The sequence below is a fragment of the Crocodylus siamensis genome, chromosome 12, assembly GCF_052110815.1.
Source record: "Crocodylus siamensis isolate JL-2025a chromosome 12, ASM5211081v1, whole genome shotgun sequence".
Taxonomy (NCBI): Eukaryota; Metazoa; Chordata; order Crocodylia; family Crocodylidae; genus Crocodylus; species Crocodylus siamensis.
Window position 1 is genome coordinate 22,818,881 of NC_143406.1, and position 27,974 is coordinate 22,846,854.

General features: G+C 40.6%; 1 protein-coding gene across 4 annotated transcripts in view; it reads right to left on the reverse strand.

The window, feature by feature from the left end:
• ADCY9 (adenylate cyclase 9) overlaps positions 1–27,974 on the reverse strand; it is a 190,364-nt gene that overhangs the window by 23,256 nt on the left and 139,134 nt on the right. For all 4 annotated transcript variants that reach the window (XM_090023387.1, XM_090023386.1, XM_090023389.1 and 1 more), the window contains exons 5-9: positions 27,648–27,750; positions 20,224–20,432; positions 6,611–6,770; positions 4,083–4,231; positions 990–1,031 (exon numbers count right to left, since the gene is read on the reverse strand). In XM_090023387.1, coding sequence (XP_089879513.1) covers positions 990–1,031; positions 4,083–4,231; positions 6,611–6,770; positions 20,224–20,432; positions 27,648–27,750 — 663 coding nt within the window. The remainder of the gene's footprint in view (positions 1–989; positions 1,032–4,082; positions 4,232–6,610; positions 6,771–20,223; positions 20,433–27,647; positions 27,751–27,974) is intronic.

The window sequence follows — 27,974 nt, forward strand, 5'->3', positions numbered from 1 at the left end:
AGTTTTGTAAATAGACCATCACCGGTACAAGCTATTGTAAATTTGCCCCATTGATAAACAAATACCCAAAGATAGGTAACCAATGCCTCTATGTATCCTGTTTAGCCACTCAAGACCCATCACATTTAATTGCTGAGCTAGTCAGTAGCTGCAAGAAGCAAAGGTCTTCACACCTGGACAAATCCAAAAACAGGAGCTAGGAAATTTAACAATTGTAATGTGATGGTCATCCTTTTCCTTTCTGTTTTGTATGGACTTTAATTGACCAACCATCAGGAAAAAATGCTTTGAAGCTATACAGTTAAACAGTATAAAAAGCAAGACAGAACTGCCAGAAGCCACCCTGCACCCAGCTCACTAGTGAAGGACCCAATGCCCTGTGAAAGCTTTAAAGATAATAACTGCTTCCTGCAGTTAGTCCCAAAGTTTATCCTAAAGTTAGTCCCAAGTTACTGTGCAGTTAGTCCCAAATCAGTCCAAGCACACAGTGTTACTGCGCATGATGCAGGTATCAAATTTACGCTCAAGTTGGCATAAGTTGCCATATTTATTGCACAGCATGGGCGCACACGTGTAGATGTACCAAGCAGTAATTTCGTTTACTTGTGCAGTAAATGCACACATGTAGATGTGTCCTGTATATAGTGCTTAAAAACCACTATAAGAGAATTGTGTAATTTATCCCCAAAAGAAACTCTCCATTTATTGGAAACCCAATTTAATAAGTAAGCAGCAACAACTGCTCCATCAACTTCGATGTTTTTATTCTGTGGCACCTGTATAGTTTGTTTTCCCGAGTACTCACGTTAACACAGACATTGTATGCTGTCTCTCCAAGGACTTGACTGAAATCACAGACTTACATGAGTACTTGTCAAGTTATGCTTTAACTAGTTCATACAATTTTTGTAAATGATAATGCACGAAAAGAAGAATTCAAGAAGACATTCCCTCAAATATAGCAGTCTGACACTCTATGACAAGCTTACCTTATGTTCTGTGCTGAATTTAGGCGGGAAGTTTCTATGGAGCTGAAACATAGATGCAATGAAAAGTTAGATAGAAAAAAGCTATTAAACACAGCAACCTGACAAGATTTCAAGCTAGCTTACTAAACCTTTTCTGTACTATAATTGATAATATGTATTGTACCTGTAGGTACATTTCTGCAAAACTTTGCTTGCATGTGACTAACATTACTTTTTACTTAGGAGTGGCAGAAACAGATATCAGTTTCTTCTTGTAGGAGAAAGTAATGGTGCTATAGTTGGGAGAATATCTTTGAATAAATAATTTTCCAAATAAGCTCATCCTCACACTTAGCTGGGAATGCGTATGAGTAGTTTAAAAACACATAATGCACATAATACCTCAGACTTATCTGACCATTATCTCAGGGATACTTTCAGTTTACTTTATTCGAAGCCCTTCCATCAGCATCAGGTTGAAAGTAAAATAGTCAAGCGTGACAAGCACTTTGCATAGTGTCTACATCAGGACAAAGCTCAGGGTAAGAGGCTGTGGAAGCTCCTAAGAAGTGTAGGCTACCTTGTCTATATATGATCACTGTAATATGAAACACAGAACAAAGTATACTATTCCTTGGACTTGGGGGTTGCTTTTATATAAATGGGCCTTGGTAGAGGCAGTGTGGAAGACAGACGGTACTGTGTGCCAGGGTACTGTTTCTTGAACACTTATACTATCTTCTTACTATGTACTGTGGGCTGATGTAAGGGTGAAGACTCAGCCCACCTCTTTTGGGATGACTGGTACTATCAATTTCATGAAATCTCTGATCTCATGTGAGATGTGGAAGTTAGAAGAACCTATACTTTTCATCCTTTCCACTGGCACTGTCAGGGGAGTTAGTGGAATTGCTCTCATTCAGATTGCCAAAAAAGGACTACAAAGCCTGAATGACAATCACCGAAAAAGAGGGTGGAAGAGGGGGAACACATATTATGCACCAGCACAACCGGTTCATTTGTTTCTCTTCAGGACTGGGAGATAATTAATCCAAGTTTAAGAGAGCACAAAAGCATGTCCTGGGATAGATTAGCTCAATGCAGCAGATCTACAAGGAGGTATAAAGACAGATGCTTTTGGTCCACTATGGAGACCCTAGAACAGAACGGGGATTCCTTTGCTCCAGGATAGTTTAGAAAAAAAATTATTCCGAGCCATATGATGAGGAAAGAGACTTAAGAAATCTTGTTAATAATGAAAGCTACAACCTGGGCAAGAAGCTGACACAGGTGCAAAATACTTTTTACGTGAAAAACTGCCAGGGGAAGTTATAGGAAAGGGCTACAATCAATCCAATACGATCAGATAAGGCAATAGTTTCTTAAAACCATTTATTAACCAGGACAGGGTGTGAAAAGGGAAAGGAAGGAAGTTTTACCACCTGCACTTAACTGATAAAAATGATAAAAAAGGTTTCCAACAGTGGAGTCAGTTACGATAGAACATGCAGGGCAGGGACATTGAAGGAAAGCCCCCTCCCAAAATATTTTATTCATATGTCCACCTGCTGCTGGGACTTGAAGTGTTTGTATGATCTCCCTTGTCATATGGTGACCTTCAGTAAATCCTGAAATGAAGCTATACCAAGGGAACCACATCCTGGCAAAATGTCAAAATCCCAACCACTAGCTTTCAGAAACAGAGGGAGAAAAGAGTTGACTGTTGAATGTCGTTTTGATTGATGCCCTTTTTTATTTCTTTCCAGAGAAATGCATTATTTTCCTCATCTAGAACTGATGTCCACTACTGAATGAATAAGAGCTAGCAAACTTTTCTTTTTGCTTTGAAGACCCAGATTCATACACCTTAGCTTACACAGGAAAAATGCCTGAGATGCTTATTGAAGGATTCTTCCCTTTATGCACAAGTTGCTTGGGTACCCAGATTAAATATATATTTTTAATATTCCTTCACTGTGTAGTTCAGGATGTCTCTAAGGAGGTAAAACACTGGCCTCTGGTAGGAGGAAGAACAGGTTAGTATTAGAAACATCTTGAAGAGGTCACAATAGGACAAGATGCAAAGTTCATTGATCAGAAGCTTTGTGAGCTCCTGAGAAGTGTAACCTGATTCTAAAATGTTAAACAGTGAGAGTGACTGATATGGACTCTCCCTCAAGTAAGCCTCTTGCTAGAAAAGAGGTGAAAAATCTCTCCTCAGAAGGAGTTCACTGCTCAACAGGAGAAACACTTAAACGCTTGAACCATAAACACCCATTTTTCTGGAGATATTCTCCTTGAATTATTTGATCCAAAACAGATGGAACAGAGGATAAGAGGGGTCCTGCCAAGGCAGTCTCCAGTTCCACATATAAAACACCGTCCAGGAAGGAACTAGGGAAAGGGACCTCTCATCACTTAAGGTAAAAAACTAAATAAATCCTTAAAAACAACTGAAGAGGGTATGGTGATTAGAGAGGGACATTTTAGAAGTATCTTATGAAAGACATGAAGGAGCAGCAGATTGTGAAGCCCTGGCCGATATACATATTATATCCTTGGCAGACACTGCAAAGCATATACTGCTTTGCCCGAAACACTGGAAAATTTCCTGGGGAAGCCCTGACACACAGAACCACTGCCTGGGCTAGGAGTGACAAGAATGACAGCCTAAAACCCAACCAAATTTACTGCACTGGTGTGCTGGAACACTACATGTAACTTGGTCCCAACATGGAGGACTGATGATCTCCATAGCAGCTTGGAAAAGATCTAGACTTTGACTGGTTTGACGAGGTCAATTTTTCTTCCTTGAATAAAGACCGAGGCAACAATAAAATAAGTCCAGTTGAAAGATCAGCCAGAAGCACAAGTAACTTCTTGAATCAAGGCAGGAAACAAACTGGATCACATACCTAAAGGGAGCCAGACAAGGGCCAGAGACAGAAGCAAATGTGCTTCATGCACCTTCCTACATAATTGAAGGGTAAGAAGATATAATCTGTCTGTCTATACCAGCAGTACATTTCCTGCTTTGAGACTGAGCCAGGTAATCTTAGGGCAATATATGCAGCACACAATGCACTGCCCACAGTGATAACATGCAAATCTCACCTCACTGGACATAAAGAGATGTAGAGCAAGATGAGAAGCACTGCTCCTACAACAGTGGCCAATGAAGATCTCATCCAGGAGCTAAGCTGGCAGAAGTTACAGTACTGAACAATGGTGATCAGAATCGCACAACACATAAACATGGTATACTGAAATGAAGAAAAAGAATGACAAGTTAGCCCTTTCTTGTTGATCAAAGAACCTATACATACAAACAGTTTAAATACAGTAAGTTTACTGTCTCAGTGTAAACAACCCAATGTCCTTGACATAAAAAATTAGTTGCATATTACGTAGTCTAATACATTGTCTTTTCAGTTAACCCAGATAACTTTTTCAGAACTTCAGCAAGCAGCATGAGACTAGAGCAGTTTCTGCAATTAGCAAGAAAGCTTCTACCATAAGTAATTTGTAAAATTTTTGCTAGAGAGTATTCTGAGTTACAGCTTTTTTTATTGTAATTCCTTCTGCATCTCCAGTTTATCATTATACAGTATTGAGATCCTCTTGTTCAAGAAACTGAGTCTGAACATTCACAGATCACCATCATTTAATACTCCAAATTTCCTCATTAATTATTTTTTATAAGGCTTCTCATTAAATCATGCCTGAGTTTTGAACTAGATACTGGGTAGAAAGTATGAAACCTATTCACGCCCATACTGGCTGGCAGATTATTATTGTTTCACTAACAGCTGAATTTAACGTGATAGTTCTTTTGATAAACAGAGGTTGGGCACAAATACAAAAGTGCTGATTGGCATTTGCATTGACCTAAATGCACAGTACTCATTTTTTTTCTATTTAAGAAATCTCAGAAAATTTCCTATTTTCATATATTTACTACGTAAGTTGCATTTTCAGAAATATCTTAATTAAAATGCTCTTTATAGTTTTTCAAGATTTCTAAGTTTCTCCCCTTATCTTTTATCAGGAATGGAATGGGAGAGCATGTTTTGTTACATAGCCACCAGGTAGAAAATGAAAATCTGAAATATTATAGCACAACAGTTAAGCAAAATAGTAAGGGCACATTCCTATTCGTAGAATAGTTTATCCACTAAATACAAACTAATAAAGTTTACATAACTCATTTTTAAACCAAAAACAAAGATACAAATGGCTAAATGGAATTTTAAAATTTCCACACACAACTTAGTTTAAACTTACTTTTTTCTCCCATTTCGGTCTCCTAAAGTGGCAGAGCACTGGTTCTCACTCCAAGTGATGCCCCAGCATGAAGCCAGCCTAGAGAGGGTCAGTAGGTGTCGTGTTTTACTACGTAAGCATGGCTTTGGAAAGTTTTTTTTTAACAGAATTATTGTTACTTTATATCCAGGGAGGGTATAAAATGCTAGGAATAAAAAAAAAAAAAAACTTTGCAAAACCATGTCATAGTAAAAGATGGCACTTACCTGACCCTCTATAGGTTCCATATTCCCAGAGCTCCATACTTGTTGCAACTTCACTGAGTGCAGGGTTATCTGGGACATCTCTTGGAGTGTGAACCAACAACCCCACAACTCTGGGGGACCTGCAACAGAAAAAAGGGAAGTTCATAAATGGTCTTCTGCTGAATACAATGCTTTTACTCACTACTGCTTGGGGCATTCAATGGGTATGGCCCATGAGGTACAGAAAGATGCAAATCCTAGTGTTATCTTTACTTGATTTATTTTTTAAATAGTTAGATGATGATCAAGCACTGTGGTGACTGTACAAGACAGGCCTATAAGGAAATCAAACAGTTTAAAGTGCTTGGCATTTCTGAGGATCAGGCCTATGATTCTACCATTTCTAATTAAGAAAACTGTAGTTTATTTCCTTCAAATTAAATAAATAGCTAAAAGGTGGTAGTATCTTCACTTTCATTTGTAAATTGCTGAAGGGAAAAATAACTAGAGACCCATTTTGAAGAAGCTCAACAATTTATATCTTGCTGAGCACTCAGCATATTTTGACAGTTTCCCAACACAGCACTGATGTTCATTCAACAAAAAGTCATAGTCCAGCATTACTATGATTTCTGTTGCTGAACTTTAGCAATGGGCCATGCAAGTTGTTAGGGATATTCAGTTTCTTACTATATAAAGAGTTCCAACTCTGGTATTTTTTTCAACATAACAAAAAGTTCCTGAGATGTGTTGAGATTTATTTTAACTATTTTTAAAATCTAAAATCAAAACTAGTAAAAGGTGCTTTATACTATTAGCAATACCAACACGTATATGACAAAACACTTTAACTGAAAAGGGAAATACTGCATTAATTCAGATAATATATATAAATTTAATATGACTCCATTTTGTATGTTAAAGTTTTCCAATAATGGTTTTGATAAGTAGGTTACACTGTTCTTACATAATTAATTATATATGCTAGCATACAGAACCAATCCTATCCCTATTGAGATGTATATAAAATTAAAAGGGAATGAAACTTAGGAGAAGACAGAAAGGCTGGTAACCAACTCTGTTGCATCAAAGAGAGTCATATAATACTATGCAATACAATATCCTCCAACTTACATGGATGTTTGTTTCAAACTCATAGGTGACATGGGAAAAGACAGCAAGAGCAGGGAGGGATACCAGAATTGCACCGATGAAATGTCGAGGCAGCCAGCCAGCAATCACCTCCAGGAGACGCTTAGTGCAAGTCATCACCTCCTCCAGAAAGAATGCCATTCTGAAACAAAAGCACTCAAACTTAACTTTTTTCAACATATCAGCCAACATGCCGTATTCACCTATACGAATATGGTAACTCTAGTAGCTATAGTCCTGGGTTCATAACCAGTCACAGAACAATCTCCAGTAGTCACTTGTGTGCACTGGTAAAAGATAAAAGTTATTTTATTTTTCAAAAACTGAAGAAATATCATTAGCAATTAAGAAAATGTGAAAAATAGGTGCCTGCCATTTATTAGTTTTAAAATTTTCATTAAGTTTAAGAATTTGTTTCAAATACAGGTGCCCAACTGGTGGCATCTGGCAGTTAATTTGTGGCCCTGGGGGCTGCTGCTGCCTCCATCACTCTAGCTGAAGCTGCAGCCACGTTCTCCAAGCTTCCTCTATATCCTCCAGCTCCTACTTCCTGGCCCTGTGTACATAACAAGGTGCAGGCAGGTCGATGCATAGAGTGCAGTTGGGGGATGGTGTCCATGTGTAGGTTACAACCAGAGAGCCATGGCTCATGCTGGTATGGCCCCTGCTGGTGTAGTGTGTAGACATGAGACCCTTGGCCACTTTGAAACTGAACAGTCCTGGTTTACAGTAACATTACAGGTGCTTGAAATGTGGGGCTGTATGTGCTATTAGCAAATCTGTGAATGTTAACTGCAGACTTAGAAACAGTTCAAGTATTTGATTTTCTAACATTTGAAAGCCATCAGAACCAGCTCTCCCAGAACATTTCTAACATTTTAAAACCATCAGAATCAGCTCCTGAAATCAGACTTAGTTACCTCTTATTAAGGAACTTGAGGAGGGTATGGGTTGACAGCTGGCACCATTAGCGTACAAAAAGAGCACCCTCAGTGTACAAAAAGAAGTTATGCTAAGCACAGCTGAGGGCCCCTGACACCTCTCACACTTCTCTTCTGGCCTGTTTGTATTTATTATAGCAGCCATCAGTGCAGCTGGCACTGTACAAAACGCTCCTGAAGAAATGGTTCTTACTACAAGGTGCTTACTACCACATTTACTTGCATACCAGATGCACCCTTCCCCTCAAAATTAGCCAGCCAAAATTAAGGGGTATGTTTTAAGTGTGGAACTTGATTTCTGTGCCCGAATGAAGACATGGGGACACTGCAATGGCTGCCGGAGGCTGTGCTGCCTCTCTAGGCACATGCAGGGGGGCAAAGTCCAGTTCTCTGCCAAACTGGCAACAGCTTTTGGCTGTGAAGCAGCAGCAACTGTGACAGAGTTAAAGCTTTGAGCAAGGAGGGGGGTGAGTGATTAGGGGTGTGGGAAGTGGGCCCTATTCTATTTGGATTCAGCCCAAATCAGGGACAGTGATTCGATTCGTTGATTCGGATCACTGTCCCTGATTCAATTTGGCCAAATCTGAATCTGAAGATTAGATGCTGATTCAGAGAATCAGGGATTTGGACGTAGACACAGCTTTAAATGTTTTTCTACATACCTTGAGGTATCAGCGTGGCTTGTGAACACTGTGATGCTGGATGCATCCCACAGGAGTGCAGGGGGGCCCTCCACGTGCTTGGTGGTGAACCCAGAAGTAGTTCTGGTCCACTTCTGGGTCCCGGATGCCCCCCCGCTCCCCCTAGACCCAGGAGGCACCAGTCACCAAGCCGGTGGGATGCAAACCCCCCCCCTTTCCGCCCCCCCCCCCCCCCGTGGGCTCCCCAGTGGACCTGGAAGTGGACTGGAAGTACTTCTGGTCCACTTCCAGGTCTGCTGCTGAGCGCGCTGGGGAGCCCACCGCACTTCTGTGCGATTCTCCTTGTGCCCCAGCATTGTAGTATTCACAAGCTGCCTGGTACCTTGAGGTACGTAGAAAAAGCATTTAAAGCTGTGTCTATGTCCAAATCGCCGAATCTTTCTGAATTGATTCGGAGGGCTCTGATTTGTTTTGGAGAGATTTAAAGGGTCCTCTGATTCAATTCAGGTTCAGAGATTCAGCCACTGAATCAGGGATCCAAGTTTTGCACAGCCCTATGAGTGATGCTATGTGTACAGATGCTAAGCACTGTATTCTTCCCCTCCTGCATGCATCCAGGAGCACTGAACCATGGCGAGACCATGCTGTAGCAGGGAAGGCCTTGGAAAAATATTTTTTTCTTTATTCTGCCTTCCTAAAACAAGGTGCATGTCTTACTTGAGGATATGTAATATCCCAGAAAATAGGGCAGGTAAAGGTCCAAATCCATTTGCTGCAGCTACACATATCCTAGCTAATTCACAAGCCCTGATCTTCACAAGGGGTTAAGGACCTTAACCGTACAAAAATCCAGGTTCTTCTGTATTATTACAGAATTTAAACTAAAGTGCATCTGTCTTTATATTGTTACATTAAACTACTCCTGTCTTTCTTAACAATACGACCAATTACTAGAAAGAGAGACATGGTTTTACATCTTATCAATCATCACTAAAGATGACTGTCATATGAGAACTGCCTGCAAGAATGTTTAAAAAATATCTGGAATTTCAACTATTCACAGTTCTAATGCAGTGAGACAAAGCACGGGTACAGAGCATAGGCCTACAAGTCATGAAGCAGTGCCATACAGGGACATTCAAGTTAGGTCTTAAGGTGCTAGCCTAGGTATCAGAAGCAGTAAAGGTACATCAGTATGGTGTTTTTCCCAAAGCGCTGTGCTAATTTTCTCTGCAATGGTAGTCAATCCAAGGATAATGCTTCTGGAAACTAAGCTAGCTCCTTCGACCCAACTTTGATATCTGTGCCTGAAACTAGGCCTGTATGAAGCAGCAAGTATTCACTTCAGATTCAGATTCAGCTGATTCGGAGGGACAGTGATTCGATTCGGCTTCAGCGATTCGGCCATAGACTATAACAGGGAATCACTAAAATACCTATAACTTTGTAATTTTCTTTGCAGATTCAGATGAAAACAGCAGAGGTGGTAGCTGAAGGCATGACACCTGCCAAGTTTCAAGGAGACAGGTGCAGGGGTTTCTATGAAAGTGCACCTCAAACTGTTGAAAGTAAAACTCATATCACTTATCTGTGTTAAGGCCGAGCGGGATGAAAATAGTAGGGATGGCAGCCCCTTTGTGCGCCCATGAGACCTTGCTGCAAACCTTCCAAATATCTGATAACTCTGAATCAATTTGGAGGCTTCTGATTCAATTTGGACCTTTTAACGGGTATCCCGATTCGATTTGGATTTGGAGATTCGGCCACCAAATCGAGCCGAATCTCCTCTGAATTGAATCAGTTACCAAAGCTTTGCAGTACCCTACATGATACTGTGGTATGTCATGTGTACACATTAGCAGTTACTGTACTGGGGACTACTCACAAAAATTAGGTCACTTACCAGAACAAAGTTTCACATGTAGGCATCATAGAAATATGCAAAGAATAACAGTCATGCACTTAGAATTACTCAGCTCGTTCAGAAGCAAAAATGTCTTTTTCTACTATATTTTAGACTTAAATGAAAGGCATGATTGAAGTGAAAGGTGAAAGCTTGGCAGAGCTAAAGTTCTCTGGATAGATTTAACATTATTATTCTTTTTCTTTAGGTGGTCTGGTTGTTTGTTACTGTAAATCAATTTTGAATTTCTGAACTTTCTTTTTATAGTTTTTGTGAAGGAACTACAACATTGTTTTAAGCGTTCAAGGTTCCATTTCTTTTCTTTCCTCTTTTATTGTGTTACTCCATGTAGCAGGAATTGGAGTCAAGCCCTTGCTATGAACCAGAGAAGCTGGCTTGGCCAGGGAAGAACTCACCTGAGTGCACCCAGGAGAACCACATAGCCACAGGTGCATCAGGAAAAGGGTCTGGGGGTAACCTGGGGAAGGGGCAGGCCTCCTAGGGCACAGGGTCACGTGTCTGGAGGAGCCCACCTTCATTGGCTCAGTGGACTGGCTGGGCAATTGAACAGAAAGCCAGAAGACGGATCAGCATTTGGCATCTCCCAGAGAGGGGAAGAGTAGGGCTTAGGCATAGTGTTGTACATCCTGTGTGGAGATGTGAGATGCAGATGGCCGAACCAATGAGTCCCACAGAAGCCAGGATAAACCTCAAGTAAAGATCTGACCAACCTGACAGAAAGAGATAAATGCAATGGGTGGCCGGGTTCATAAGGGGCTAGTCTGGTAATTTCGGGGATTGGCAGAGTTGGGATCTGTATCTGAGGCACCCAGTAAAGGCACGGCAGTGTCAGGAATAGATAAGAGATTGGAAGAAAATTAATTTAGGGACTGAGAATGACCTTAGAGAAATGATCAAGAAGCAAGAAGGGAATTCATTTATGAATTATGAATGAGTTTATAGGAATGATTAGGAAGCATGAAGTAAATTAGTTTGTAGGTTTGAATGAATTCGTGGGGGTGAATGGGAAACCCATAAGAGAGTTAAGTTATGGAATTATGGAATGAATTTATAAGATTACTTAAAAGAAAATGAGTGAACTAATTTGAGGACTCCACGAGTGAATGTGCATAACATTATGTTTATAAATAACCAGTCGAAATAACTTCTGGATAGTGATTTTGTGAAAGGGGAGAAAAGAGGAGTTAACTGACAGTATAAGGAATATGGAAGGAACCCAGAGAGAGGGGCCCAGGCTGGAACCTTAACATAGGACTGGTGAGAATCTTTCACGACAAACCTGAGTGGAAAGGGACAGGATGTCAGGGAGGTGGTCCTGCAGACAAACCAGTGGCCTAGCCAGATGGATCTTCACCCAAGGAATTACCTAACCTCCCCACAAAAACCAAAACATCAAGGCATGGCAGGAGTGCGGGACAAAGGTCAAGGCATGTTCCAACATAACGGGGACTTGAAGATCTATATGCACTTACACTGCAATTTAATACAAACCTTTTTGTTTACATGGGAAAACCTATCTATCGTCATAGAAAGTTCTGAATAGCAAAAAAAAACAAAAACAAAAAAAAACAGAGAAGGGACAGAGATGCACTATAATTTAACAAGTGTCCCACTAGAGGGAGATACTAGACTTTTTAAACAGACTGGAAAATACAAAATCCACTTAACAGATTTTCATTTAAGTACAAATAAAACAAAAAAAATCCCCAAGCACCCAACCCCCACCTCTCCAAAAAAACCCCTCAAACAAAAAGTAATAGCAAAAAGTAACAAACCCTACCAAACAACTAAAAACCTATGAAAAGCTAATATGAAATAATTCTGACAACCAATTTTTTTTAGATAGCAAAAAAAATTCCTAGATTATGTACAGTGAAAATGGGGTATTATACTCCCAACTCTATCACTTCTGACAGCTCAGGTAAAAGTCTCAGGTTGCCAGTAAATGTGCTGGGGGCTGCTCTAAAACACTATATTTAAAACATGCCGGAACAGACTGGATTAACTCAGTCTGCTGGAGCATGGTAATTACTGTGCTCCAGCCAGCCTCCACATCTTGCGTATTAGATTGCCACACTTCAAAACGGTGACAGGAGTGCTTTAACTAAAGCTCATTGAATGAGCTTTAGTTCAAGAACCCCCAATGCCATTTTGAAGCATGGGGACACTAATACATGAGACATTTCAGCATTTTACTTAAAATGACCCCTCCCCGCTCTGGCTCCCAGAGCATGTATAAAAGTACCCTCAAAGACTTAAGTGGAAGAAGATTTAGTCCAGGTCTTGAAGATTCCACAGTAAGCTTACTTAAATGTGAAGATCACTTTTCCATACAAAGTGCAAACATTAAAGCCTAAATACACACAGTCAAACAGCACAAGGCTGAACCAATTCAATCTTCACAGGTTAGTCTAAGCTGCATAGATTGAACCAGTAAGTAAGTGAACAGACACTGACTTTTGATTCCAGAAATGCAGCCACATGCCTGCACTGGCCCAGGCCAAAAGCCGGGGGGGGATGGTTTGTGGGGTGGGGGGTGCACTAGAGAACACTTCCATGCTCAGCTGGAGCAGACAGCTTGGGCCACAACTAGCCTAGCTACCCTGTGATGGGGGGTTTGCAGGGAAGGGAACAAAGCATCCTGGGTTTCTGGGGGACTGTGAATTAACTTGAATTTGGAGGAGATTTGGGACAGAAGTTCAATAAACCGATTTAACCTAAAACAGTTAAAGCTGATACTATATCCATCTAGGTTTATCTTAAACCAGTTTTGGCCATTTTGAAAGCAGTTTATGTGCACTGAACTTCTGTTGTGCTACAAATTTGAACTGGCTTCCTATCACTTATATCAGTTTATGTGTAATTTCTGTCCCTAGCCTGAGGGTGGCATTCTATTTCACCATAATCATTTAAGTGGCAGTCTTATAATTTTTCAAGTGGCATTCTTTTCACTTGCATGCAGTTACTAGTTTCCTAGCGGTGTAGATCCATACAAGGGTGTGCCGACTACTCACTGGCCATGCATGAGGCTGGTTCTATACGTATGTTCCTTGTGACTGTGTACCAGCACCTAAGACATAGGTCAGGCATTATCCAGATGCTTCCTTGGTGCTCCATTAGAAATTGGATCCCTGGGGGGTTGCAAGAGAATACTGGACAAGGGTCAGAGTAATACTGGACAAGGGTCATGACCTGCTAGCATGGCTGTTACAGTACCAGGCCAGGAAGTCTGAGAGATGCAGGTTCAAACACGCTGGAAGGAGAAGGGGTTATAATTTGAGGGTGCCTGTACATGAGCGTGGAGGCTGCTCTGATGCACTGTAATTACAGTGCGTCAGAGCAGACTTGATTAAGTGAGTCTGCTGGAACATGGGAATTACTGCTCTCCAATAGCCTACCGCATCTCATGAATCAGTGCCCCTGTGCTTCAAATGATGGTGGGGGCACTTGAACTAAAGCTTATTGAACAAGCTTTAGATCAAGTGTCCCTGCCACCATTTTGTAGCGTGGGGACACTGATACATGAGACATTGCAGCACTTTAATTAGAGCGGCTCCAAAAGGCACTTCTTACCCCTGGAGCACATGTAAAAGTGCCCTGAATCTCTGGCTTTTCTCCCCACCTCCACCCCACCTCCATTTTGTTTCTATGGATTTGCATGAAGGTACATAAATATACATCCATCTGTGAATGCAGGGTTGTGTCCAGGAGCAGAATGTCTATCTGTCATACGTGATAAAAGTACTACTTAAATGACTAAAAAATTGTCATTTAGACAACCACAGGGAAACAGAATGATACTGCAAGAGTTGATATATGGGTGAATTGTGGAATGCCAGGAGAAATGAAATTCAAATACCCACACTATGTGCCTATTCCTCCATTGGTGAAATCCCAGTCAACACAATAGAAAAGTGACAACTTTTGCATTTCAGTTGCAGGCGTCACTAGAGCTACTGGAACTCCACATATGCAGTTATGAGACATCTCCTACCTATTCCCAGTGATCATCTGTGCCACCATAATATAGGCAGGCAGAGAGACAGATTTTGTAACATGCAAGTTATGTGTAGATACCACTGTGCAGCTAGCTTTCTCTAGACTAGCCTGCTACCAGACCCCTGAAGGGATGAGGTAAAGCAGAAGGCCTTCTACTGAACCTCTATACTAGGACAACTGTCACCCTGTGGAAGCCATTATAACCAGCCCACAGTAAACTTGATCAGTTAGTCACCATGATGGAGTCACTTCTATATTCAAATGTTTGAAAAATTAATAGTAATGAATTCCAGAAGAATACAACATTCTACATTTGGCAATACTTACATATTATCTCACAGTGATCTTCTGGAACAGCATTTATAGTAAAGTTCCACATTCTGGTATTAAATCTAATTTCATTCAACCCCATACAACCCTATCTTTTATAATACAATGCCTTCACATGTGGCCAGGACGCAGCAAGTTGAGCTGGGACAGAGCAGCCTGCCAGCTGGGGGGTGACTGTGTCTCATAGATACAGCATTCTCTTTAGGAATCCTATTTATACTGGCTTTTAATTCAGAACAAGAGGACACTGCAATAACAACTAGATAAAAAAACCAAAATGCCTGTATTTACACTTAGTTCATAACCGAATGAATTCATATATAGTATATACTGTCTTCTTGTGCAACTGTTTACAAAACCCTTACATGCTGAAAGCTGTAGCTGGTCAATACTCATCTTCCAAGAAACATTTTATAAAATGCAGAGCTGGAAACATGAAGCTCTCTTATACTTCTAATTACATCTATTGGAAGTTAAAGCAGTAAGGTGTCAAATGGTGGGGGAGAAGGACATTCTTCACACTGTACTTTTGCAACTGGAGATAACACTTTCAATATACTTTTAAAAAGAAGTCCACTGCCAAGAAAATATTTAAGAAAAAACTTCCTCAGGCCCAGAACACACCAAATGGATCCAGACCATGCTATGATAAGAAATGTAAAACCTACCAACACATCTCCTAGCCACCCTGAATGTGAAGTAGTGCCTCCTGATATCTAGCCTGAATCTACTCTCAGTCAACTCATGGCCGTTATTCCTTGTTATTCCCAGTAGTGCTCGGGGGAACAGGGACTTTCCCACTGCCTGCTGGTCTCCCTTGGCCAGTTTAGAGACGGTCACCAGATCCCCTTTCAGCCTTCTCTTGTGGAGGCTGAACAGGTTCAGATCTCGAAGCCTCTCCTCATAGGGCCTGCCCTGCTGTCCCTGATCATGCCAGTGGCCTCCTCTGGACCCTCTCCATGTTGTTCACATCCCTCCTAAAATGCGGCACCCAGAACTGGATGCAGTACTCCAGCTGCAGTCTGACCAGTGTCACATAGAGGGGGAGGATCACCTCCTTGGATTTGCTCGTGATGCATCTGAGGATGCATGACAAGGTGCGATTAGCCTTCCTGACTAATCACACATTGGCAGCCCATGTTCTTCTTGGAGTCTATAATGACTCCAAGATCCTTTTCTGCCTCTGTGCTGACAAGAAGGGAGTTCCTCAGCCTGTAGGTATGCTGCTGGTTCTTCTTCCCTAGGTGTAGTACACTGCACTTGTCAGTATTGAATCCCATCTTACTCTCATCCACTCACCCCTGTAACCTGTCCAGATCCAATTGCAGCCTGTCCCTCCCTTGTAGCCTGCCCACTTCTCCCCACATCTTAGTGTCATCCGCAATTTGAACAAGGTGCTTTTCACCCCTTCGTCCAAGTTGCTGATGAAGATGTTGAACAGTGCAGGCCCGAGGACCACATCCCTCCAGGCTGAAAATGACCCGACCACCACCACTCTCTGGGTGCAGCCCTCCAGCCAACTGGCAACCCATCTGACTGTGTAGGCATCGACACCACAATCTCCTAATTTTTCTAATGAGAATGGGGTGAGAGACAGGGTTGAAGGCCTTCCTAAAGTCTAGAAAGACTACGTCCACTGCGACATCTGCATCCAAGGATTTTGTGACCTGGTCGTAGAAGGCATTAGGTTGGTCTGACAGAACCTGCCTCTAATGAACCCATGTTGGTTGCCCCTAAGCATACTCTCCCCTGCTTGTCCCTCGCAGATGTGCACCTGGATAATTTTCTCAAAGAGCTTCCCCAGGACCAAGGTAAGACTAACAGGCCTATAATTTCCTTGGTCCTCCTTTTTTGAAAATGGGGACCATATTGGTCCTTTTCTAGTCCTCCGGCACCTCTCCAGAGCACCACGAGTGCTCGTAAAGCTGTGCCAGGGGTCCCACAATGACCTCTGCTAATTCCCTCAGCACTCTGGGGTGGAGGTCGTCAGGACCTGCTGATTTGAACATGTCCAGTCCCTCCAGAAGTTCCCTGACTAGGTCTTCACTGACCCTGAGCCTGGCTGCGCCTCCCCTGGGACCATAGGTGATCCTGGTGAGGGGGATGACCTGGTCCCTGCTCACCTCCAGAGTATAATATATCTCATCTAAGGCACCAAATGCCCTGATGGAAAATATGTAGGTGAGACTAAACAACAACTGCGCACCAGAATAAACGCACACCAGAAATCTCTCACAGACAAAAACACCCAATTACCAGTGGGGGCACATTTCTCACAAGAAAACCACTCTCTCGCCAATCTCTCAGCTCTAATCCTCAAAGGAAACTTACAAAACAGTTCTCAGAGATGAGCCTATGAACTTCACTTCATCAACCTCCTGGATATAAAAAATCATGGACTAAATATAGACTTTGGATTTATGACACATTATAACCTGCCTGACATTTGACTCCCCAGGTACCTCTCCGCTATTTAACTGCTACATTCATCCCCCTTCTCCCCCACACCCAGCCTGTCTCTCACCCACTGATTCCTCAATTTATATCTTAAGGCCTTGCTGAAGTCTAAGTAAATGATGTCAACCTCATGTCCCTTGTCCAGCTGGTTAGTTACCTGGTCAGAGAAGGACACCAGGTTTGTTAGGCGTGACCTACCCTTGACAAAGCTGTGCTGGTTGCTTCTTAATACCCCACCAGTTACAAGCTTGTGGTTGATGGCCCCTTGACAATTTTTTCTAAGATTTTCCCAGGACTGAAGTCAGACTGACTGGTCTATAGTTTGCAGGGCTGTTCCTCCTCCCTTTCTTAAAGATGGGTGGGTACCATGTTAGACCTCTTCCAGTCATTCAGGACTACTCCTCGAATTCTACAACTCTTCAGACAGCTTCGCCAGAGGCCCTGTTATGAGTTCAGCCAGTTCTTTCAGGACTCTCAGATGCAGGTCATCTGGCCCAGCAGACTTGAAAACATCCAAATGTTCTAAGAGTACCCTCACCTGTTCAGGACTGATTTCATATGGACTGTTGTCTTCCCCATATTCCCTGGGCTTCTGGACAAGTGAACACTCCCATCTGATTTCAGGAATACCAATGTGAAGTATGTAGGAGCTCTGCCTTTTCACAGGGACCAACTGTGGGCTGCCACCCTGTATTCAGTAAGGGTCCTACAGTGGAGCTTGTGCACTGTGGGACCCCTACCCTACAGTAGGGGTCCCACAGTGGAGCTTCCTAGCAACAAGTCATCATTTGCATTTTTTTAACTTAAATCCATAGCTAGACCTTTTTAGGAAAGAGATCAGAAGAACTTTAGCTTAAAGGATGTATTATTTGCACAGTATGCAAAGTATATTCAGGGAAACATTAGAGACTAAGCCATCAGAGGGAATCAGGAATAAGAAATAGCCCTAAGGAAGAAAAGCTCAAGTTTCATTTTTTCTCTTTAATGCCTCTTAGGGCGGAGTTACATGTTACACTTAGACCACAGTATGGATACTTAAAACGCAAGTGTCCACATATTAAAGCTTCTTACCTTGTGCTAAGTGCCCTCTAAGCGTCTCAAAATGATGCCACTTCTAGCAAAGGTTAACTCTGGGCTGTGCTACGTAGCTCATATTAGGAGAACTTCAGTCTGCTCCACAGAGATGAAACGAGCAATTTGCAATCCTCCAGCACCTCAGCACCCAAACAACCCAGAGAATGGATAGATTCCAGGTGTCCTGCCTCCTAACCACACCCTTGCTCACCAGCCCTTTAGTAACAAGTCAGAGTTGTGCAGCCAAGAAATGGTATTAACTCTTAATGTGCTGCTACTCACAGCATTGTCTAACTCCAACACCACCTAGCATTCCATAATTTAGTCTGGTTTAAGTGTTAACATGTAACTCCACCCTTAGGAACATAGGACTGGAAGAACCTCCCAGGCCATCAAGTCCACAGTCCCTACCATGTGTTGGCAATCATTTACCCAAGGAATCTAAAATCAGCACTTCAAGCTCTCACAAATACAAGGAACAGTACTGGAAACACCAAGGACATTGCAGTATAATATCATAGACAAAAGCAGGGGAGATGAGGGAAATGACAATGCAATGCCACCGAATGATAAGGGAGTCATTGATTAATACAGTCTCAGAAGATCCTAGGAAAAAAGAGCTATGCCTCAAATTAGAGGAAAGCAAACTCTCCACAGTTCATTCCAGTCTGACCTAGATGAAAAATTCCATCCTAATGCAACTCTGGCAATTAGTATGATCCTGAGCAGAAAAGGAAGACATTCTAGCCAGAACTTCTGCGTTTCCTAAGTAGAAGCAGAAGCATCAACACGCCACAGTTAACACACAACCCCTCCACCCCCCTGCTTTAGCTATGACCAACATCCCAGTATTTCAGAAGGCAAAATAAAACACTGGCAGGCAAGTTTCTTTGGGTAGATGTAATATCTTTTATTAGACCAACTAAATAATTGGAGAAAAGTTCTTTGCAAGCTTTCGGGCACACACACCCCTCTTCAGGCATTCAGGGTGTGTGAGCTCATAAGCTTGCAAAGAACTTTTTTGAAACTATTTAGCTGGTCTAATAAAAGATATCACATCTACCCAAAGCAACTTAGACCAACATGGGTACAACCAACAGCCCTGCAAATAAAACACTGTACACCAGAAGGATTTACAAACAGAAAAAAAAATCTTCTTGGTCCCTACCGGTAACCAACAAAAGCAATGAAGCATAAGGCAGCTATTCTACAAGACAATTATTGCTACACCCAAACATGGGAATTGCTAATACCCAATTCCAAATATCAGACACACAGACTATTGAGCCATCAATCCCTGTCCTTTCTATAAAGATATCCGATTCAAACTTAAGGTGAATCAAGTTCTCTGTCCCCACCACCTTGCCTGGAAGAACAAAGCTTTGAAACTGAAGAAAAGGGAAAGAAAAATAGGGCTTCCCATTTCATTCAGAGCACTCAATTTTCTTCCAGAAAAACAAAGGAAAGAGACCCCAGGAAGTTTGTCTGCAGTTTAGTTAGACCCTGGATAAGCACAGAGCAGGCTTTCACAGCAAAAATGTCAAGGGAAGGTACCTAGCTACTAACGCCATTTAAGCACAGTGTATTCAGAATGAAAAATTTGTCTTTTATATAATGTAAACTCCATTACCCTTTACTCATGGGAAGGAAGCACCAAGTCATCTGCTTTGGATACTGTGACCTGTGAGAGCCATCCAAGTAAGGATTTTACTGAATAAAAACTTATCTACAAACTGTTAGGGAGAAAGGTTAGGGAATGTACCCTGTGAGGACCACTGAAAATTTTTTCAGCAGAGTGGATTCTTTGTGTGTCTATTACACATCATATACCTTTACATGTCTATTGATAAAATCAAGTACCCTCATATTTTAAAAATTACTACATTTTTGTCCTCAGTCCCATCACTTATGTAAGTATAGGGCAATAGGGCATCCCCATGGCATCCTTGTGGTGGCTGAAACAGACAGTTTCAGATCTCTCTCTCAGGCTATCTCAGGTTGGACATAGGCTATTAGACTTGGCTTACAATGTATGGATTCATTTGTAGTAAATAATAATACAAAAGAGCAGCACATAAAAACCCTTCATTTAAAAATTTACAACATTTTGTCTTCCATAAATAATAACTTATGAATTACTTTTTAATCAGAAGTTACTAAGCTATAAATAAAACAGTTGTCACCTTTCTGTGACATCAGCCATTTTTTTTAGACTTTCATTCACTTTACCTAATTGAGACGATAAGGGACAGCACTTCCAACAGGATGGCAATGATGAATACAACAACTGCTGCAGGTGGGAGAGGGGAACTGGCCATCCCATGTTTCAGGAAGCAAGTGATAGAGAGTATAAGGAAGACTGTTGTGGAGAGGAACACATCCAGGAGTGAACTGAAGGTAGCACTGGCAAATGTCTTCACAGGTGCATTCCTTATAACCTATTTGGAATACAAGGGTGGGGGAGAGAATATGAACAAGTCTTTTTGTTCTTAATTCTTTTGTATTGTAGATCAACAGATCATTTGAAAACAAATGGAAGCAGGAGGAAATACAGAAATTTCATTCCTTATCAATTCAACATAAGTACTTTATGTTCATGGTGAAAGAAACTGGGGTCTCAGTTCAGTTTCTAGTGGATGAGTCATGCAACAAAAGACATTATCAAATTTACACCCTTGTCTGCCGAAATATTTTTAAAGAGCACCAAAATGTTTTTAGTGTGCTAATAATATAGAAAGCCTGCATAAAAACCATGTAAAGTTTATATAAAAATATTTAGAACTAAAAAACAATGACTTAGAGATGTGAACTCCCCCATTTTCCTTTATTAATCTGTAAAGCTATAAACTAGAATCCAGGTGGAATGAACAGAATGTATAGTTCTATTTTCTTTTGAAGCTTCACCATCTTCAAGGTCAACTTAGATTCTGAAGCAAACAAATCAGGTTTAAACACAAAGTAGCTTGTTTTCAAAGCTGCCATGAGCCGACAATTTGATTCCACAAAGGAATTCCTTTTGATTTACAGAAATACTACACCAATTATAGTCAGCAGAACTGACAAATGAACTTGTTTATCATATGCTGCTCACTCTATGCTCTTAACAGCCTAATGCAATCAGCTGTCTGGCACCATTTCTGTAGTAGTGGTCTGTTGTACAATATTTTGTAATCCAAACAGATCTATTATAACAAGATCCTTGAGGCCATGCACAAAGCTGTATGCAGCTGAAACAAGAAAAGAAGCAAAAGTCTTGGAAAACATATAAAGGTTAGTATTATTTTTAAAATATATTGCTGACATGTTAAAATAAATGACTGCACCATAGCAAATATCTTACCATTAGTAACAGGAAAAGGAACAAAGTTGTTGACTGTGCACAAATGTGCAATAGGATGCTGCTCCCACAAATATGAAGCTTGTACTTTTATATCAATTTATCATGTAATATTGGTGCAAATACTCAATATTTATTCTAACTATAAATGATCAGGATACCCGGTCTGGGGTTGAAAGTTTACCCCTCTTTTAAATTTTATTCAAATGTTGAATAAATCCAATAATTCTTTATTTAGATTTGATGCATGGGTTGTATTCAAATTCTGTTGTGACTTGATCATTTTACTGTAGTTTATTTTTTCCTTTGTCTAAAATGTGTACCAGTCTGGAAGATGTAATATTTAAAGTTAGTGGTGCAAAATCAACATTTTTTTCTCAGTTTGAGGACAATCTAAACAAAAACCACTGCGCAATCCTAAATAAAGGATTTTCAGATTTATTCAACAGTTGAACAACATTTTAATTGCCAGAAACAATGCTACTTACAAGTTATACAAACATAAAATATAAACCAGAGTTCAAAATTAGTAATGAATTCTCATGGGATCAAACCTGATGATGTCATCTAATTACTAACCACATTCTGACAACAGGTTTTAGAAATGTTTTGCTAGTTTAAAATTTCCCTTTTCACTGGGGAAAGTTACTTACTTTTAAAAATGAAAACAGAAAACAGAGCAAAGGTTTTCTACATCATCAGCAAACAATGAGCACATATTTTAAACCAGCTTTAAATCAGTTACTATTAGCTCTTAGTGAAAAATCATTAAAGACCAGTATCTGATAAAAGGCAAAATTCATAAAGAAGGAAACGTAACTTGACTCCCTTCGGGATTCTTAGGATATGGACATATGAACAGCTTACCAATGGGCAAAAGGGGAGGAAGTTTTACTGCATATCGGCTGCACTGTGCTAACTATCATACACTTCTCCTGCAATAAGCGGAAGCTGAATTGCCACTAATATAATGATAGGTGGGTGAGTCCCAGACACTAAAGGAGGCAATAACAGAATGGAGCTAGGGGTGCCTCACTCTCCCATTTCTTCAGCCCTCCTCAGGCACCTTCTCTGCAGCAGCTCTGGCTCCAGCAATGGAGAGGGCAGGGCAGCAGTGGTGCACAGGGCGGGAGCAGCAGCTGGAGGTCCACTGCTGCGGGGGTGGGGGGAAAATGTAACTTATTTTTCTACCACTGAAAACTGGTCTTTAAATGGCCACTCAACACCAAAACAACGAGGTGCTTTCTCACCCTGCAGCAGTGAAACTCCAGCTGTTGCTGCTGTACTGTATGCTGCCGCTGCCCACAGCGAAGTACTAGCCAGTTAATCCTGTGAAGTGCAGAAGTTTAGCCCAGAGTGGCAGAGGGGTAGGTCATCACAGTTTAGCTTCTACCTACTGTGCAATGAGAGTATATGCAAGAGCAGTTACTGTGAGGCAAATACAAAGATGTGGCTTTTCTGGAAAATATTCCAATGCCCTAAATAGAACATGATCTGATTTAGCATGTTTATTTGACTTGTATCTAGTAAACAAAACTAAAAAAATACCCCCGTGTTAATTTTATGTCCCAACAGCCACACATATTTGAACTGAAATATTTGATTAAGAAAAAAATGAAATACAGCACACTTAATGTGGTTGAAATGTTATATTCAAACAAATTCAAAGCTTTATGTTGAAAGCAATTATTTTTATTGGAATACTCATAAAAATGTAAAGACAATACACAATAGCATGTACTTCCTTTACATTGTTTGTTTAAATTTAAGGAAAAAAATGAAGGCACTGAAAACTGCTGACACTAATTTTAGCACACCCAAAGAACTGTGCATGATATGCTGTGCTTTGGTTTTGATTTGACCTGCACAGTCAATTTGTGAATTCATAACTTGCTTTTTGGTATGAATTATTATGTGAGTGTATTTACCCTCCTGTTTACAAATCACTAAAACATATATATACTCTCTCACATTTCCTAGGGATAATCACCTGAAAAACACTAATTACAACTTTGAAACCACCAAGCTTGCCCAATATTGTATTGGTATCCATTCATTGTTACCAATGATTTTTATGAAAAATAAATTTTTAGAAAGGGAAAATTTCTCACGGAAAAATAAAGTACTGGAAAATTTTCTGCCCCACATCTCTGCATGGCAGATATATGGTAAAGCTCTTTTAACTCGTACTAAAATGCCCACTTAAAGAGCCACTGAAAGCTTCTGACATGACTTTTACACAGTTTCTCTACAAGATAGATATTTGCAATAGACTTTGATAATGCTGTGGTCTCCTTTCAGTTCTTACCCTAAGGACTAAATACCATTTCATGTCTCCAAAGCTGTTTATCCACTGTGACAATAATTTCACATCCCATGTTAGGACATACTCAGTCCTGAACAGGAAACCACTTTTCTGAATTTAAAAAAAGTCAAGGCCTTAAAAGTGTTGTGTTTCCAAACTGCAAGGGATATCACTGCAAAGGAAAGACTCGCATCTTACAGCAGGGGATATAACTCTTGCATGTGTTTGTTCATATAACTCCTGTCAAGAGGTATAAGATCTCAGATTCATGACTTATAAACAGATAAACCACTCTAGGTCATTTTTTATTTTTGTGTGGCTTACTTAGCCATACAGTTGGAACACATTGAGGCATCTCGGTTTACAGGTCAAAGAACTAAAAAACTCAAAATAAAATAAAATTAAAACCTTTATAAAATACTTTTTCTGTAATGTGTGTAGCATATAAAAGCATGGAAGTGTGAAGCTGGTTTAGGTTTTCTTCTGATTCTTTGATATAAGCATATTTGTTGCTTTGACATTTACATATAACATACCCATTTTAATATCCAAATAGGTAAAATCTTACTTCCATGATGCACGATTTCTCTAGGATTCATGAATGCCTACATGAATTTAGCAATCTGAGCATTTTTGAAAATTATTTTTGCATATAAAGATGTAGTTCTTGTCCTTCTTTCTTTTACTTCCAGTTGGAAAGAGCTAGAGTTACTGTACTGTAAACAGTGTATGCAAATATTATTACTTATGTCCATATGCACATTGTTTTTAATTTCAAGGACTCTAATGGTTTATAAACAGCAGCAAATATTTGCTAACAGTGATGTTCCATGTAACAGCTTTATTTTTTTTCTTGTTTCTTGTGTTTATTGTAACATAAGGTTTATACATAACAATGATCACAAAAGTAAGTAAAACAAGATATAAATTAATTAAAAAGGACACCAGCATGTAGACAGATATGCATGCAGTAAGGTTCTTCCGACCTTCCCCTTTTTGGCTTAGTACAGACAGTCAAAAAGCCTGAGGCTGAATCATTCAATCTTTGCAGATTAGTGTAAGCTGCATAAATTGAACGGATACACAAGTGAACACACATTCATTTTTGATTCCAGAAATGCAGCCACAGGCCTGCAGTAGCCTAGGCCTGAAGCTGGGGGGCGCTACAGCATGCCTCCCTGCTCAGTTGAAGCAGGCAGCTTAGGCTAAGGCTAGCCCAACCCCACTATGAGAGGCAGTTTGCAAGGGAGGTACAAAGCATCCTCGGGTACTGGGGGGACTGTGAGTGAACTTGAATCTGGAGGGGATCTGGGACAGAAGTTTAATACACCAATTTAACCTAAATCAGTTAAATTTGATACTACATCCATCCAGGTTTATTTTAAACTGGGCTCAGCCACTTTGAAAGTGGTTTACTTGTACTGAACTTCTGTTGTATTACAGATCTGAACTGGTTTCCAATCACTTATACTGGTTTATATGTAATTTCTGTGCTGAGGCTTTGAGATTAATGAAGCACTCTCTTGGCCTACAGACACATCTATCTGAAGTACAAAAGCACAAAAATGAGAGGCTATCACTACACTGCAATGGTCTCTAATGAGATCTGCAGTTGTAATAGGCAGGTGGTGTCGGACCCCGTATTCTGACAGGATATGTTCATGTGGGAAGAATGAGAATGATGACTGAAATCACTGTTTGTGATCTTGCTCATTCTTTGACGAAATAAGAGCAAAATGTGGAATTTTTTTCATTAGTACTGGGCTAATGAAGAAGAAAAAATTTGGCTCCTCTCTAGCAATGACTCACAGCTTGTTCTATACTATCTAGGTGTGTCTGCATTACTTGCACAAAGAATACAGTATCAAAATTAAATTGAATTCCCTGCTTTTAATTTTTTACTTTTCTATTTATACCACTTCATTCTTGTATCACCATATACAATGTTTGATTTTAATCTTGTTTAAATTGGTAGAATGTGTAAAACTCATTGTGTGCTTTTACATATGATGGTAAATTATATAATAATCTGATTTTATTGTTAATTTTGTTTTGTTTTAGCAAAAGCTGTAAATAAACTACTATACTACTCTATAATAAGAGCTGCAATATTAGTATTAAGTTACAAAATGCAGTAAATGACAAAGTTTTCATCAATACACATGTATATACATCAGAAAATAAACTACCAATGTCTCAATCTAAAGTTTTCTGCACTTTTACATGTCACAATATAGCATTTTTGTTTAATTAATTTCCAAACAGAGCTCAGTGTAAGTTTAGGTGAGACAGAGAATAAGGAACAAATTTTGCAAGTTTTCATTTTCAAAAGTTAATGAAAGTTAACTTTTAAATTTACGTTCAAAGGAAGGGCAGAGACTCCCAGAGCAAGAGATACAGGGGCTGGAGGTCCCAGATACTTACGACTAACAGAGCTGAAGCAGAGAGCTTTGGACCCAAATCACTGGGCCAGGGCTGGAAGTTTGGAGCCAGAGAAAAGGGGCAGAGACTGAAAAGACCGAGGCCCCAACAAGGGAGTGACTGTGCAGTGACACCTGCAAGGCATGGGTACTGCTGTAGGGAAGGTCAGAGGCCATGAATAACCCTTAAGGCTTAACAAGGCTAAAGTAACAGAGACCCTGAGGTTCTCTGTTACAATATCATACTCCATTTTACATTTAGAGTTAAAACTTTAACCAGTTCTGAGTTGGAAGTAAGCAGCAAATGCTACTTACTAGCTATTCAAATAACTTTGAAAATAAATTAAAAAATTAACTATCATTAATTTTTGAAAATGAAAGCTTGCAAAATTTGTTATTTGTGGTCCCTAGCTTATCTCTGTCTCAGTGACAGTATAGTGACACCTATGATGCACAGACACTGCTGTAGGGGTGGTTGGAGACCATGAATTACCTTTACAGCTACAATTACCCTGAGGGGACCAGGCAGACCAAGCATGAAGTAGGACTGAGACCCAAGGGGTCAGACGAAATTAGGGCTCGCTCTAGCACCCCTACTCAGCCTCCCTTTCTAGCAATCCATAGTTACATAAAGATGTGGCAGGCAGGCAAAAAGAAGAGGGGCTATCCTACAGCCAGAGCAGGGCAAGGGTTGTGTGGCCACCAGGGGTCGTTATGGCCACCCCTGAAGCACGACTTGCTACAGGTATAAATTTAACAGCTGAAATTTTACCAGATAAATACAGAATGTCAATCTTCAAGGCTCAAAATTAGATTACTGATCAAGCTAGGTGAACTAAAATAAGATGGTAGTTTCTTAGAAAGACACCAGCATTAAGAAACAGCTCGTATCTGAAATCCCAGCATTCTAGTTGATAATTGTAATGACTTTGGAAAATGAGTGTACCGTATTTGCCTAAATACAAGATGACTTTGAATTTAAGACAACTCCCACGTAATTAGATTCTATATACGGAAAATGTAAAAAATTGTTACAATTTCATGTATATAAACTAATTATTGGATTAGATTAGATTTTGGCTTAAATTACAACGCTGCTGTAGTGAGGAAAGTGGCAGCATGGGTGGAGACAGCTTGGGGGGCAAGTGGCCCTCACTACTTGTCTCCCCACCAGGCTCTATCCCCTACCTAACCTGTTGCTGCTTAGTCAGGTACAGCTCTGGCTCTGGCTCCATTCCCTCCTGTGTACAGAGCACGTGTAAACTCTGGCACCTGTCCAGCCATACAGCAGCAGCAGCTCCAGCCCCAGGACACTGCTGCAAGGCTGGGCACAGGTTGGAGCTTGCAAGTGCTCCATAACTGGGATGGAGACAGATACAGAGCCAGAGCCATGACTGACAATGAGCAGTAGGGAAGGGTGGAAGACAGGGCAGAAGCTGCAAGGGGGTAGGTGGAGAGGAGTGACAGATGGCTTCTGCAGATTAACAGGGAAAAAAATCCTCATCTTGGATTGGAGTAAATATGGTATTCGGCTCCTACAAACTATATGGAAAGAGTACTACACAGCAAATCAATTCAAGGAAAAACCCACCTCTTCCTGGTAGCTGGTCCTGTAGGCCATCTCCAAATCCCGATCCAGAAAGTTCAGGCTCAGCTGGTTAATAGGTGGTTTGAAGAAATAGTCTTTCATCAGGCTAAAGAGAAAAGAGAGATTACATGAAGATTTTAAAAGGAAAGGAGTTTAACTAAGCTGGAATCCTTCGTTCAAGATACCATTTCACAGGATTCTCTCTTTGGTTTCTCCTTCCAGTGTCATATTGGAACTTTTAATAATTTCAGCCTATAAGGAACTTACCACACACCAGCAGCTGCAGTACCTACAGTGTGTATTTTTGAGTTGGAAGTGAAAACTCCCTGC